General features: G+C 35.0%; 1 protein-coding gene across 1 annotated transcript in view; it reads left to right on the forward strand.

Moving 5' to 3' along the window:
• Window positions 1-7,426, forward strand: part of LOC148954529 (ELAV-like protein 2) — a 42,708-nt gene extending 35,282 nt beyond the window's left edge. Inside the window, exons 5-6 of the mRNA XM_089086576.1 lie at window positions 3,074-3,270; window positions 7,034-7,426. Coding sequence (XP_088942702.1) covers window positions 3,074-3,270; window positions 7,034-7,335 — 499 coding nt within the window. The 3' untranslated portion in view covers window positions 7,336-7,426. The remainder of the gene's footprint in view (window positions 1-3,073; window positions 3,271-7,033) is intronic.
• The last annotated feature ends 8,846 nt before the right edge of the window (window positions 7,427-16,272 follow it).

Genomic DNA, 16,272 nt, shown 5'->3' on the forward strand with positions numbered 1-16,272 from the left:
ACGGTATAGCTACACTTCACTCCACCAAAATTCACTCCATCTAGCCATGAGGGTTCAATTTATTAATATTTCTTTGTTAATTTTTTAATCTGCTATACTAAGTTTAGTAGGCTCGTGTGCACCGACTCGGGTACTGAAGCTGAAGGCCCGATTTTAGTGAGAGTCCAATAAATCCATTCACTGTACACGCACATATATTACATAAAAAAAAAAAGTTCCACACCACCCAAAAGGTAGAGGTCAAAGCTCTTCTCATTACTTTTACATAATTTGTACTTTATTGAAAAAAAACAAATGATCATGGATTGTCAGTTTAATATGCATATACGGATATTTATTCGTTAAAGTTTCAATAATTTTGTCTCAAAGAAGCTGAACACCTTTTTTGAGACAAATTTGTTGAAACAAGAAGTGTGGGTTCTCCTTCCGCAGCTTTTCAAGTGACTCGTGCAACTCTAAAAACCTCTGAAATTTTACTTAAAAATAGGTGTTTTCGCTAGGAACAAATAGACACAAAAATAAAAAATTTGAAATTTCCCTGGAACACGAGAGCCGAACCACGGAAAAAAGAGGAGTAAAAATAGCCCAGTACCAGAGATCCAGTACCTGGATCCAGAGAACTACGTAACATAAATATATGTATTACATATCCAAATATAGCCATACTATAAATTACAAGAAAAAAAGTTGTTTCTGAAAATTTTTAAAACCATATTTTCGGTCTGAAAATTGTAAATAGCATACTCCCTTTGATTTTGATGAGAAATTTTAACTCATTATTTCACGGAGTTTCATCTATTTCCCGACCATTTCTTGCTTAATAGACTTCACAGACTTTGCACTTCACGGTTGAAGCACAAAAACTCTGCAGAACCTAAAGGATGCCGTAAACTGGATAAAATGTCCTTCAACAGTTGATCAAACAAAGAATACTACCAGGCAAGACTTTTTTTCGATATGATTCATAGGTAATAACAACAAGTGAATTTACACCGATTATAGCGCCAATTGATTAACAAATCAATAAAGGTGTGAAGGTCGCTAAGATGACACCAATGCATAAAGGAGGTAAAAGAGGCTTAATATGCATATACTGATATTTATTCATTAAGGTTTCAATAATTTTTATTTATTAAAGTAAAAAATTGCAAACATTTAAATAGATTTCGTTTTCCGTAAAGTGCAAATTATGTTGTGGTCTTAAGAAGGCATGGGGGTTGTCAGCCCTCCTCATGTTAATTTTTTTTCGTTTTGAGTTTGACTTGGTTATTTATTGTAACTTATGTTCGCTTTGGGTTTCATTTATTTATTAATGCTGATTTGTGGTAGTTTCATGCTTGGAAATTTGTTTGACTTGCATTTCTGCTCATTTTTGGTTTAATGGAGCTCTTTACTTTTCTTTGAAAAACTTGTTTTGGGGGTAAAGCTTTTTAAATTAATAGAAAAATTAAGCAATCGAAGAAATTTCTGTTAGACTAGGTTTTTGACTCGGCGAAGCAATCCCAGAGATCTTGTTGACAATTTTAAAGGTATGATATTTAAATGTGTTTTCCGGGATTGGTTTTTATCAGTAATAAAACCCTAATACTGTGTTTCCTTTTCCAATTTTTTTTTAGTTTTATCAACTATTAGTTCTAAGTTAGTTTCAGTTTTAGATGTCTGGGAAAATAAAATGTAATTGGTTTTAGTATAATCTAGTTTCAAAAGATTGAAGTTTCAAAAGATACTGAGATTTCATCTCAGTAAACTCGGCCACAATGCCTCTCTCATTTTGCCAAAAAGTAGATCAACTGATGGAGCAGCCATGATTAGAAAGTGATATCTGTAAAATACCAGCCTCTGAAGAATAATACTTAATAGGATTAATAAAAAAATAAATGAGGTTCTAGTATGGAGCCCTGGGGTACTCCGCAGGTTATTTTATTAGCTACAGAAGTCGAATACTTGTTCACCACAATTTGCTTCCATAACAAGTTCTTTCCATTCACACCGATTTTTCAGCTCAAATAATAGCTTGTAATGACCAATCGTGTCAAACGCTTTCTTCAAATCCAGAACCCGTTGGAATACGACCCGCTTCAAACGCTGCATTAACTCAGTCATCAAGTTTAATTGTAGCCTTTTCAATTGACAACTTTCTCCTAAAGCCAAATTGTGCATTTATAAGAATTTTATTATTTTCAGTATAATTCTGTAGCCTGGATCCAATGACTTTTCATTTGTTTTTGAAAAAAGGGAGGATAGAAATGGGTATTTTGCTTGAAGATTCACCTCTTTTACCTCCTTTATGCAATGGGGTCATCTTAGCGACCTTCAAACCTTTATTGATTGGTTAATCAATTGGCGCTATAATCGGTGTAAATTCGCTTGTTGTTATTAGCGATGAATCATATCGAAAAAAAGCCTTGCCCGGTAGCAATCTTTGTTGGATCAACTGTTGAAGGACATTTTATCCAGTTTACGTTATCCTTTAGGTTCTGCAGAGTTTTTTTTGCTTCAACTGTGAAGTGCAAAGTCCGTAAAGTCCATTAAGCAGGAAATGGTCGGGAAATGGATGAAACTCCATGAAATAATGAGTAAAAGTTTTTCTTCAAAATCAGAGGGAGTATGCTATTTACAATTTTCAGACCGAAAATATGGTTTTAAAAATTTTCAGAAACAAATTTTTTTCTTGTATTTTATAGTATGGCTTCATTTGGATATGTAACGTATATACTTATGTTATGTAGTTCTCGGGCTGCAGACGCTGGGCTATTTTTAGTCCTGTTTTTTCCTTGGTTCGGCTCTCGTGTTCCAGTGAAGTAAATAAATATCTATGTAAATGTGACCAGCAAATACAGGTGCACCAGGGAAATCTCATTTTTTTTTAATTTTTTTTTTATTTGCGTCTTTTTGTTCCTAGCGAAAACGCCCATTTTTAAGTAAAATTTCAAAGATTTTTAGAGTCGCTTGAAATGCTGCGGAAGGAGAACAAACAATCTTTTATCAAAAAATTTGTCTGAAACAAGGTGCAACTTGCAACGACCGTTTTATCCTTTCCTTACTCGCAACTCAATGATATATTATATTTTAGGTTTGACTCCAAGGATCAAGCAGCCCGTGCAATGGAGGCGCTCAACGGTCAAACTTTACCGAATTCTTCCGAGTCTCTTAATGTCAAAGTAGCTGAAGATCCAAGCAAAATGAATAATACTTTCTTTGCTGGCGTTCAAACTGGTAAAAATATGATGATGACTGATCCCTATGCAGCCTATGGAGGATATGAGACAGGTAGCAGGCTACTGTAATATGTGAAGCCCCATTCTTACTCATGCTCGTTTTGACATCAATATTTGTTAACCATAAGATATTTTTTTTTCTATATACACTACTGAAGTGTAGGTAGTGCTTAAGTCTAGACATTTATGCAATTTCTTTATTTGTTTGTTTTCGTTATTAATGTTGTTATAGCGGCTTTAGCAACTATGTCAGACAGTACTGTACTGGTACACTTTTGAAGTTAAACCTGTCAAAATCTTGCCACAATGATTTATGGCTAAGCCTACCGGAGAACCTGGGTTCAGGTAGCTATTTTTATGGAAAGCTCAAAAGCTTGTAGACTATTCCAGAATTTTATCCTTTTTCTGTAAAGTTAGAATTTGCTGCCCTCATTTCAGAATGATCTTTTATTTGGATAAATGTGTTTTTGGTTTTATTTTTATTTTATTTTTTATTTGTTAATGGATGTTAAAACGAAAAAAACGCAATATAAAGCTTAGATTTTTGCAAATCTGGGGCGGGGAGGGGGATATTTTGACACAAAAAGACGCCTATGGACCTAGTTTAGACGTAAAGTGCACCATTTATATATTAAACTGCCCTTAGTCTTCTATAGGTTAAGACTCTGAACATATCCTGGTGGCCGTTTTCCTGCGGCCATTGCGTTAGCCCTCTGATGATTGCTTGTTCGGTGGAGGTACTTTAACAGGAGGTGCCCCCTAAAGACTGTAAGGCCTATAAGTTATTTCTGTCATTTAGCAGCCGTATATTCTCTCGTCTGGTCTGATGTTAGAATGCAGTCATATATGGGGTTGCTAAAGTGTTCTGAAGTTCGACTTCTGTCGGCAGTCTTTATGACCAAAAAAGTGCCATATGTCAAATAAAACGAAACTTATTTATATAAGTAATATAACTTATAAAATAAGAGTAGAATAAAACTTATTTTATATCCCCCCCCCTCTTTCCTTTTTTTTTTTTTTACAATCGGGGCATGCTACTGTTATCCCCATTATCTGTACCCGGTCTTAATTTTATTTTGAAACCATATTTTTGTAGGCATAGGGCATACCATGCCCGACGTCGGTTGTCTGGCTTATGTTCAACCAACCTAAAGGGTCGTGATTCGTTATGATCATAGATTTTCATTCGTAGATATAATAATCGAGTTTTCTAACTGTGTATACGATTGCTAGACACTCTTGGCCTATAATTGTATTATAGTTTAATTTCGCTTTTGATAATTATCTGGGATATACAAAATTGAATTATCCCCATCATTAAATTCTTGGAATAACACCGTCTCCAGTTCATAATCGAACTGTCTGTTTGCAGGACCAATAATAATGATAAATTCGGGTGTCGAAATATTCTATTGCTTCAAAGGGCGTTTTTTAGTGTATCAGATCCATTCTTTTCATTTTCACTCCAGTTTTCGGGTTTAAGACTTGATTTTTCGTCAATTCCATTAAAGGTTTTGCTATCGTTGCAAACTTTGGTATACATTTTTTATAATACTATGCCTAGTCCCAGAAACGACCGAAATTTTTTTGTTGTTGGAACCGCTTTTTTCTTTGTGGTTGGCAGTACCTTTTTTTGCTTCACAGTCGCTATCGCGCGATTGTAACTCAGCAAATTTCTGGGGGGTTATCATAACTAATCCGATTGGTTCAACTTTTTTTTTCTTTTTTTTGTGGTATTTTTATATCTGTAAATTGCGTCGTTTTTGGTTATATTATTCTGTGCCGGATGTTTTGTTTTATTTAGATTTTATGAGTCTTGCATCTGCTGAAAAATTTATCGTCAGCGATTGGGAATTAAGCTTCCACTTTTGATTTCCACATTTGAATTCGTATTTTCAGTAATCGCTCTTATTTCATTTTCCAAGTCTGTGCGCTGCCGATTTGCTTGTCTAGCAAATGGCCTATACCCTTCTAGCGGGTCACCTTTATTCTGCCTTTTGTCTGTTGGGTGCATTTGCATAGAGATCTGCACATCTTTATCTTGTTATCTGTCTCTAATGGGGTCCCATGTACGCTTGCCTCCCAAATTTCTAGGTATCAAGGCTCAGTCCATGGTGTGCTATTTCCCGGTTGCACAGTATCTACTACCCAACCTCTATCTTGGTTTGTAAGTTCAATTTTTTGGAACAATGTTTTTGACTTTGGGGTCTATAGTTTCCCCTTTTCTCTACAATTCAGATAATGTTTTAAATTAACGGAACTCTAGGGTAGATTTGTTGGTATTGAAGGAAATGAACATGTCGTCGAAACTACCGTTAAATCATTAATCTGTAATTATCCGTGTTTTGCTTGTGCAGCTCTCTGTTTCTTTTTGTTCTACTTGTCGTGTCGCCAGGTAGCAACCCTAATGACCTTGTCTTTTAAATCCCTGGGTTTCCTCGGAAACTTTTCTAACCTTTTTGTTTATCTCTTGTCTTGAGAGAACTGGAACGTATTGCTCTTGCAGTTACTTCCGACATAAATCTCGGTTTTCAAGTAATACTGTGAATTTCCGGGAATATCGCCTAAAATAGCAAGTCCCGATATAATTCATCTCCAATGATTCTTTGAAACGTGAAATAAATCTCCAAAATTTTAATGTGTATATTCTATTTGGAAAAATCACGCATACACACAAAAATCTTCATAATGAATAAGCAGGAGTATAAAACATACCAGGCAAAACCACCCTATTTCGCCAAATTTATTATCTGCGCCACAGATTTTAACCCTTTAGCATCGAACAGCAGATTTTCACTAAAATGTTGAAATCATAACCTCCGAACTAGCAGGTTACCTCTAAAAGACAGGTGTCGCACCTTCCTATACAATTCACAGCCAATTATCAATAATTTGTAAAATACAATCTTCTAACTGAAGATTATACTAAATAGTCTGCTCAGTTCATATTATTAAATTAACGAAGCACTCCCTTTGAAAATATAGTGATTTTTATGTGTGTATTCAATTCTATAGCATTGACTGTATCAGTGAATAATTTTACTCTATTTCTAATCCTAAAAACAGGTAAATTGTCCGCAAGAAGTTCTTTCTATATTCAAATCACTCAATTTCTCGCTTCTATTAACCCGATCCCCTGGGTAATGGATCGCTATAGGCTTTACATATAAATCCCCCCATTTACGGCGTTTCCGAAACCGTAATTATCTTAATGTGTTAGTTCTAGATTGGTGCTATCCCTCCGAACTTTTAAATCAACTGCGATGAGTTTTGATTTCGTGGGCATTTGCATAATTCCTATAGGATGTTTGTAGAGGCTAAATTAGCATGTATCCTAAGAAACGCGGGTTCGAATTTCTGCCACTGTGTTTTACTGGTGGCCATACTATTCATTCCACCAATATTGGTTGATGTTTTTACATCTGCTTTTGTTTTGTTCCGGCTGTTTTTTCCCCTTTGGTTGTTCCGCAAATATGTTCCATATATTCTTCATTCTGCGTGCCATATATTCTTCTATTTTCGACTTTCAACCTTCTCCTGGACGTTTTGGAAAAATGAACTAAATCTTTCGTCTGATTATTTATAACACGTCTGATTATTGTACAAAAAGAAAAGAAAAATGATAACTCTGTTCTATCTTTCACTTACCGGACCTGATTATGAGTTTTCCTTGATTAGGACTGAAAGCATTTAGAATGTAGAAAAATGTCAGTGTGTGAAACACTGATTCTTATATCTGTGAAGTGGTCTCTCATAAGTAAGTACGCCCATTATGCATTGATAAGTAATGTTAATTTTTATTTTTGTCTGTGCAGATTATAGTGGCTATCAAGGAGGCTACACAGAATACGACCCGTCTGCTTATTATGTGGCTGGATATAATCAACAAGGATACGCACCAGCTGCCATGAAACAGCGAATGCCTAATGCAGTAATGCGACCAGGCTACATACCGCAGAGACCGGTGCATCCACAAATGATGCAGGTTCGTCCTCCTCCAATACCATCAGTTGGTCCTATGAAATCAAGGATGCAGACGCAGAAAAGGTACAACCCGATGGCCACCTGGGACTATGCTCAAGGGACTGCTGCAGATGCTGCTTTCTGGTCTGAATAGGATCTAAGGTTTAATTTGTTCATTTTTGTTTCATTATTGGATTTCTTTTCGAAAATAATTTTAAATGCAACTGTTGTTTTGTACCTTTTTGTTTGAAGATTTTTAGTATCCGTATCTCAGTTTTCTTTCTGAATCTAAGGCTGACTTGAGTCAAAGGATTTCGCCCTCTTCTTCGTCTTGGCGGCATTGGCAATAGGCTGCTCCATCCATGTGAAAAACAATAACAAAAAACTCACAGACCCAATTTTTTCGGTGAGCGAAAAAATCAATTCTATTGTCCTTTTTCTTTAAGCCCCAGCGAACCTCTTATCTAGTTTTAGTTTTGGCATACCTTTTCTCAGGGCCATATAGGTGAAATCAACTAAAAAATAGTAGACATAAACAAAAATATATATATATAACAAATCATACAGAGCTATTAATAACACTGATCTATCATAAAACTTAATTTATCTACGCTAATTTTTTTTTTTTTTTTTTTTTTTTTTTTTTTTTTTTTTTTATGAAGGATATACGAAGGCATATGCACTGGCTACAATTTTGATATCTGACAGCCAAGAATCAAATTTAAAGGATGTCCAAGTTACCTTCGTTTGGAAGATAAAAAGAAATCAAGGTTCTTTAAGTTATGCCTTTGGCTCGGGGGGGGGGTATGTTTTAGAACCATTGTCATGGGTCCAAAGTAATACCACAAAAATTGTTATGGTTCTAGCTTGAATAGATCAGCTGTTTATTTCGTACAATGACAGAGAGAGAGAGATATATACGCACACCCGAGCTCGGTTTCAAGTATATAAAATGAGCTAAAGAGTCGGCTTTGTAAGGCCTTGCTCTGCTTGCTTCGTTCGCTTGGGCATTTAGCTTTCGCACACTTTTCACCATGGGTTTATATTTCCATTTGTTTCATACTTTCAATTTTTTGGGTTTTTACAGCCTATAACAATAATCCTTTTAGTGCAATAAATATTGGTATAAGCCGAATAAGGCCATACAATACAGTATTCTATAGTACACATCGTAATATCGTAACATAAAAGTAATCATCTCATCTCTGGCCAAAAAACAACAACGCAAAAAAAAAACAGAATAAAACCCCAAAGTTAAATTACTCTCTTTTCTTTACCACTTTATTAATATGTTTACATACTTGAACGATTGCCCTTTTAGAAATCGTCTGCAGAAACACCGGAAACTCCAGGCTTTCACCCTAAAAACAATATTTTCTTTAATGAGTAAGCTCCTGGCAACCTGCTAGAATGTTTTTTGCACCCTCCACTCATAAATTACATCCGGGGCAAGAATAGTTCACATCTGAGGCCAGCCTTTTTCTATCAAACACTTTATTTTTGTTTTTCAGTAGTAAATAATTCAATCGAATATGAAACCAGGTCCCTAAATATCTCGGAAAGTAAATCTAATCTAAATTGATACTCAAGGCCAAAAAACCTGTTTAACCCGGGCATAAGAATTTGACGTGCCTGGCCTCCTTGCTGCCTGGTTCCAAATCTGAATTTCCTGATCTTCCATTTTACTCCTAAACCGAGCCATATGTGATTCACCCTTCTTTAGCGGCCCTAGCCCCTCGTTCCAAATACAAGGTAGTCCTGCTCCCTCTAATACAGCTCTTGTTTGGTACGGCCATCATATTTTCCTTTTCGACTGTAGCATCTCCAAATAGGCTGCATTATCTAACGTATCTTTTGACAGGCTAACAACATAAAGCCGATACTGTATCATTTGCGCTAGTCTACTTAATCTAATCGAAAATAATCTTATATGCCCTTGTATAGCCTGATTATGTGTTTTAACATGGACACCAATTAATCTTTTAAAGTATTGCAGCTTTATTGATTCCAACTGTGCTCCTTGATCATACCCCCATAATATATTGTATTAACTCCATAATATATTGTAGGTCGCACTTTAGTATACATAGATATTTATGCATCCTGAAATCAAATATTTGAAAGGGTTAAATCGCGTAGAATTGTTGATGAAACTGCTTTCTGTCTCTTAGTCATTTCTCTATGTGCTCTTTTCAACTACTTTTACCTGTTAATATTATTCCCAAATCCTTAAATCTTTCACTTTCTTTCTAACTTGTCTCTTTATAGTAAGATTTTTTTTTTTTTTTTTTTTTTTTTTTTTTTTTTTTTTTTTTTATGTATATTATGTATACCTCTAAAATTCCTGATCTTTGTTTTATTTTTTATTATTTTTTTTTCAAGACCAGCTGGGTTTTTTTTTAGCTCAATAACGTTCTAGTATATCTAACAGAATTTGGAGCTCCTCTGGAGATTTACCGATCAGCATCGCATTATCAGCAAAAAGCAACAGCGAGGAAGTAAGGTTTTCTAGTGAAACCGTTGGGGCCATTTCCTTTTTAAAGTGATCAATCACATCAATAATATATTATGTAAACAACCTTGGTGAAATATTGCTAATCTGCCCCCCCTTCTAATTAAAAAAAAAACAATGATAGGCCTTTAGCTACGACCGTCACTATTACTATTTGTCTTTCGATACCTATTGGCTAATATCCAGATGAAAAGCCTGGGCAGACCTACGTCCATGAATTCTAAGCATAAGAGACTCCTATCAATACTATTAAAAGCTTTTTCTAGATCTGAATATGCTACGGACAGCCCACTCTTCTCTTTCGCATATTTTTCTACAACTGCCCGAAGGATTAGGATCTTATCTATAGCGTTATAACCTTCAAAATATTGTATGTTACTAACAAATCTGCTTATCTAAAATATAATATTTTTTTATAATATTTTACCAAGACTAGATAATAGCGATGTTGGGCGGTAATCGCCAGGGTCAGCTGGGTGTCCATTTTGAATAGCGGTAAGATCATAAATATTTTCCATTCTTTGTTGGGACTTGATTAATAACTGATGGATGAAAAAACTACATCCCTCAACCTTTCATTTGTCCTTAAAACTGGCCCCCTCGTCTTATGTAGTATCTCCGTAAATTCCTCAATCAATTTAATCTAGTCATCAACGTTCTCTAAAATACGCAAATCTGCAACTACCTCATCTGAAAATGATTTGTTAAAGTACCAAGGACACCAAAATGAAAACACATTTAGCCCTCTTAATCTATTTTAGGTCGATTCATACCTGAAAATCCGGGTTTCCTATGATTTTTTGTTTAGCTGCTATTAGCATTTTTAGTTTGAATAAATTCACAAAACAGTGTTGTCCATAATAAAACAACGATAAACTTCGGAGCTGAATAATATCAACGAAAACTATTTCCTACGAATCCAACACTGTTTTTTATTTGTGAAAATTCAAATTTACAAAATCTGTTGATTGCTATATGTAAATTAGTGAAACTACATTTTGTGAAAAAATGTGACCTCAAGTTTAGAAAGTGACTATTATGATGCATCAGAAAATATTTTGATGATGACTAAGTACGAGATGGTATGGAAGATACCATTTTAGTATACTTGTCCCAGTTCGACCCCGACAATATACTGACGAGGCGACCCCCTACCACTACCGAGGTCTGGTACTACCGCCGTGTCGTAACTCCAACGGTGTGCCACAAGCACGCCGCCGCCAACCAAGGCGGCGGTGTTCGGTCCATTTCAAATTAATTTTGCGGCAATTCTTTATTGCGTCAACCGCAAATTCGGAGCTTTTCCTTCTTGTGTGGTTTAGTATTTCGATTTTCCTGATTAGAAATCAAGCAGGGCTTGCATTATCCCTGGATTTCCGGGTAGGCCTCCGAAAATATAATGGTCACCTCGAAAAAAAATGTGTGTCCCCCAATCCCCCACAATCACGCAATCACGATGCCACCACTAGTGATTTATCAGCAGTGACTTTCCCTGACAAATATTACTTTGCATACCATAATTCTTCACTACTCTCTTGTTCATTAATTTTCGTCTCTTTTGTTACTTTGCATAAAAAAGAGACAGATGCAATTGCAAATATTGCAATATACAAAGTTCTTCATATGTCGACAAAAAACAGGATCGTCTTTATGAAATGAGTTCAAATCATTTTGAATGCAGTTTCCCAATCGCTATATCTTACATCGTTTGTAGTCAAGAATTTTATTTTCAAGTTGAATCCCAAAAAAAAACCTTCCATTGTGACAAATTTAGCTATAGACTAGGCTATGAACAAGGTTTGGGAATTAAAGATTGAACTGGAAGTTACCTAAAAAATATGATAAAAAAATAAATTGTAAATTATTGCCTATAGGAGGGGGGATAGGGAGCTATCATTTTTAAATGATAGTACCTCATTTTTTTATTGAAAGCGGGGATGCCAAAAGGTTAATTATTTTTTTTTTCATTTAAAATGGAGATAGAAGAAAATGATATCAAATTCCCTAGGAAACCATTGAAATATTTTGATAGACCCAAGGCCCCCCATTAGGACTTATTCATTGTCTTGGGTATTTTGCGATTTCTCATAGGCTACTGGCCTAATTTGGCTTTTGTGTGTGCCCCCTTTTAATTGTATTCTTTGGATCTTATTGAATGCCATGGAAAATCTATGACTCAGTTTGCCAATAATTTGGGGTATATCTGAGTAATTTTGATATTTTTGTTGTTGTATTTGTACCCCCTTACTCATACACTCAATTTTTTCAAGGAACACTAAGCTTTTTAACGTTATTTTGCGTGTTTGTTTGAACCATATAGTGACCTAGTTAATTATTAAGTAACTTATTTTTCTAATGAAAGCTGAGACAGAATCCTATCTATGTGGTATCCAGAGGGGGGGGAGGGAAGTATTACATTTAAATGATAATATCTCGAATTTTTTTTTATTGAAAGCAGGGATCCCCAAATTTTTGTTTCTAATTTAAAGCAGAGACGGTATTTTATCAAGGTGGTATCCAGAGAGGGGGGAGGGGTAGTGAGCTATAATATTTAAATCGTAATACCTTGATTTTTTTTAAAGCAGGGGTGCAAATAAGTTAAATATTTTTGTTATTTAAAGCACAGACGGTATCCTATCAAGATAGTATAGAAGAGGGGGGGCATAGGGAGCTATTATATTTAAGTGATAGTACCTTGATAGTACCTGTTTTTAATACAAGGTATCTTTTTAAGAATCCAAAAGAGCAAAAAAAAACAATCAATATCAATGTCAACCATTTCAACTATTTTAAATGTGATAGGCAAAGGGCATTATAAAAAAATTAAGCTTCTAAGTTAAGAGCTATATTCAAAGTTTTCTGATTAGCCTAATTTACTATTAAGATGGCCTGGCCTAAAAAATTAGACACACGTATAGTCAGAACTCCCTTGCAAATCCATATATAGCTAAATTTATAAAGACTCCCCCCCCCCTCCCTCACTCCATAATGGTGGAAAATATACCCTGAATTATAAATCAACAACATATTTTCGGTATATAGCCTAGACTGCAGTTTTCAACAAAATTTAGCGTTTCAGCACAATTCAAAATAATGAGTATTTTTCATGCTCTTTTATAATTAAATAATCACTTTACAGGGACTATTAATTTTGAGCCATGAAGGGGCTAGAAGGCTCAGAACAGCCCATAGAAACCTAGTAACCCTATGTTCAAAAATTTGCTTCTTTAAATAACTGGCTACGGAGAAAAATAGGTCATATGTAGCTTACTAATGATTGAAGCTGACTTAGGCTATATATTTCCATATTAGGGGGGAGTAAAGCATAGGCTCGTGGTATCAACTTCAAAGTCTAATAACCATAACATAATAATTTATTTATTATGAAGTAACTAAGTAAGAGTCTTTTATTCAGGCTCATCACTAAACAAAATATAACCCAGTTGTGCTGATGATTTGTATCTGGTAATTATGTCAGTGATTCCAATCCTCAAAATGTAAATGGGGCAAAAATAACCAGTTAGCCATGATAAAATAAAAAGTAACAAAATAGAAATAAGAAGGTATTTTTCAAAGTCTAACTGAGGCAACTGCTCCCCCCCCTCACATAATTGGCATCCCAAAATTATTTGGCTTAATGCTGAATTAGAATAAACAGTGTACAATGGCAAGTACAAACAATACAATAATATATTGTATATGATTCATAATACAATAATATATATTACATAATAACAATGACAGATAATGATCTAATAGATTTGATTTAATTCATCAACATTTGTCATTCAGAGACATCATGACTCTAATTTTGTTCTTAATATAATTCCCGTTTTGTTCAACCAATATTTTTTGTGTACTGTTATAATGTATTGGAAACATGCAAGAATGCAGCTTGAGAAAAGCCAAGAACAGATAACATTACCCAGTAATTTCCTATCTTATGCTCTATAAACAAGGGGTTTCTCACTCCAGGAACTATGTTCAAGCTTTAGTTTTTTGGAGTTTAGGAGGAAAAAATGTACCTAGGTTAGTTTAAGTTATGTATTTATTATATGCTATGCTTTACCCCCACCCTCCTAATGTGCAAATATACAGCCAAAATTTGTTTCTAAACTATTATATTTTTATACTATTTTGTTTTATTTCACTAGCATTAACCAAACTTCACTTCTCACATGTTCCCCAGATATTAGAACAGTACCTTCTTTTCCTGCATTGCTTTAGTATAACAGTGTGACATCCTTTTCATTAATAAATACCCATAATTTTTTGAAGGCCTTTAGGATATATGTTCTGAAAATTCAATCGATTATTATTATTGTTGCTGGTTTGCCTGTGAGTCCAGGCAATTTGATGTTCATATGTTAGTCCTAAAACTCAGCTGCGCTTGCCTGAGACTATAGGCAGGCAGACCTTATGTCACTTGTTCACCTGCAAATCCAGGCAACTTGTTGGGTCAACCAATTTTGAATGAATTTTGTTTTAGTGTAACTGTCTGAGCTTATAAACTGGGTTGCCTGTCTAAGACTTTAGGCGGGTAGACCCTATGCCACTTGTTTGCACACAAGGCCAGGCAACTTTTCAATCAACCAATTTTCAATTAATTTTGTTTTAGTGTAATTGTCTTGGCTTATAGATTGGGTTTTCTGACTGAGGACTGCAAGTCCAGGTGACTTAGTGGTCATGTTAATCCTAGAACTTGGTCAAAATGCCTTAGACTCTAGGCGGCCAGGCCTACTTGGAAAGTCTTCTTGAATTACAATAGAGATGACTAAGATTTTTGGGCTGACTCACAACAGACAATGTCTATGGAAATTTCTGATGAAGAAGCATCCTAAGCCTAATTTTCCTGGCCACATAAATTCTCAGGTAGGTTGACTAAGTTTTAGGATTGATATTTGACCACCAAGTTGCCTGAGCTGCAATTGGAACTATGAAAAGCCATCTGTATGACTTTGTTGTTTTCTCTATGCATCAGTGGGGTAATGTAGTTTCTTTTGTATGACATTTTAGTGGATCATATATTAAATAAGAAAACCAAAAAGCATTCTGTATAACTTTATTCATGTTTCTCTATAATAATTTGATGTTTAAAAAGTCATACAGAAGACTTTATATCATTCTCCATGTTTAAAGGAAACACAATATTGCCTATTGTTTTGATTTTATAGTGTTTTGTGTATAAGAGTAAATGACAATATTTGTTGCTTAGAGTATAAAGAATCAATGACTTTGTCTAGTTAAACAGTGCTCACCCAAGTAATTTGTGTTTGTAATATAAAAAAAGCATATAAGTTATATGCTACTATTACACAGTAACTATGAGGTAGATGTATATAAAAACATTAAAGCAAATCGCACAACCTACTAGGTGTCATACCTTAGCCTACATAAGGTAAGCTATCAGTGGAAGTCATTAGGTCTGTAAAACTGCCAATAGGGTAGCCTATATATTGATACTTCCTTTTAGAATCCTTAATATTTACCTTTACACTGCTTCATGGTTAAAAGATCCTGGAATGCCAAAAATCCTAGTAACATCAAGATAGGCCTAGTCTAGCCAATCTCTTTTCAAGAGGTATTCCTTAAAAAGTATTTTTCCAAGAACAAAGCTTTGCTGAACTAGGTTCCGATTTCTGTTTTACTAGAACATACAAGAAAACAACACTTTTTGAGGCTATATGATGATTTATTTATTTTTTGGTCATTTTCTGCTGTTTAAAAGCACACGTTCTTTATTTTTGAAATTGGCCACGAACTTGCGTATTGGAATACATTATGTAAACAGGAGATCTTTCTCCTTAAAAAATGAATTATCGGTTTTTCACACTAATTTAAGACGTATATGGCTGTGTAAGTTTGCACTTGACCAATTTAATGAATTAGTTTTCATTTTAGGTGTCCTTGGTACTTTAAGTATTATCCTCTTCTGACCACTCGCTTGGTTTCCGGCTACAGATTCGTAGTTGGAACCAACTAGCATAAGCACCTGCGCCACCTGCACATTAAGAACATTTGGATCACAACGAATGTCCGCCAAAGCATAATCAATTAGACTTGGCCTAGTCCCAGACACATCAGTGATTTCACTCCTGTTAATATCCTTTCGAAATCGCTCCCTACCAATCATCAATCCCGATTCCACGCATTATGTCAGCAATCTTCTCCCTTATTGATTTATTCTTTATTTATCGTCCATGCCAGCTCTGGGGATCCTGTACCCATCTAGGACTGCTGACAAAATACCTGGAATAGATACAGCATTTAAATAACTCCATCACATTTTTTCTAGTTCTTATGTGTCAAATTTTTAAAACCTATCTCCACCCTCATGGTTATGAAATCATTCTGCACCACTTGTCACGTTTCTGGCTTGATCAGATTGTATTTCTATTGAGTGAACGCGAAAAAGCGCAAACACAAACCCACTTTCGATTTTGTATAGAGCGATTAACTTACCCATCGGGCATCATTGGATAATTAATATCCATAAAATGTGAATAATTTCAAGGGAAGGAACAGTCAAATATTTGTGTTCATGGGGTCTCTAATTTTAGTCAGCGCAAAAAATACTAA

Source organism: Artemia sp. Qi Xiang Cuo, chromosome 3 (assembly GCF_049724085.1).
Source record: "Artemia sp. Qi Xiang Cuo chromosome 3, ASM4972408v1, whole genome shotgun sequence".
Taxonomy (NCBI): Eukaryota; Metazoa; Arthropoda; class Branchiopoda; order Anostraca; family Artemiidae; genus Artemia; species Artemia sp. Qi Xiang Cuo.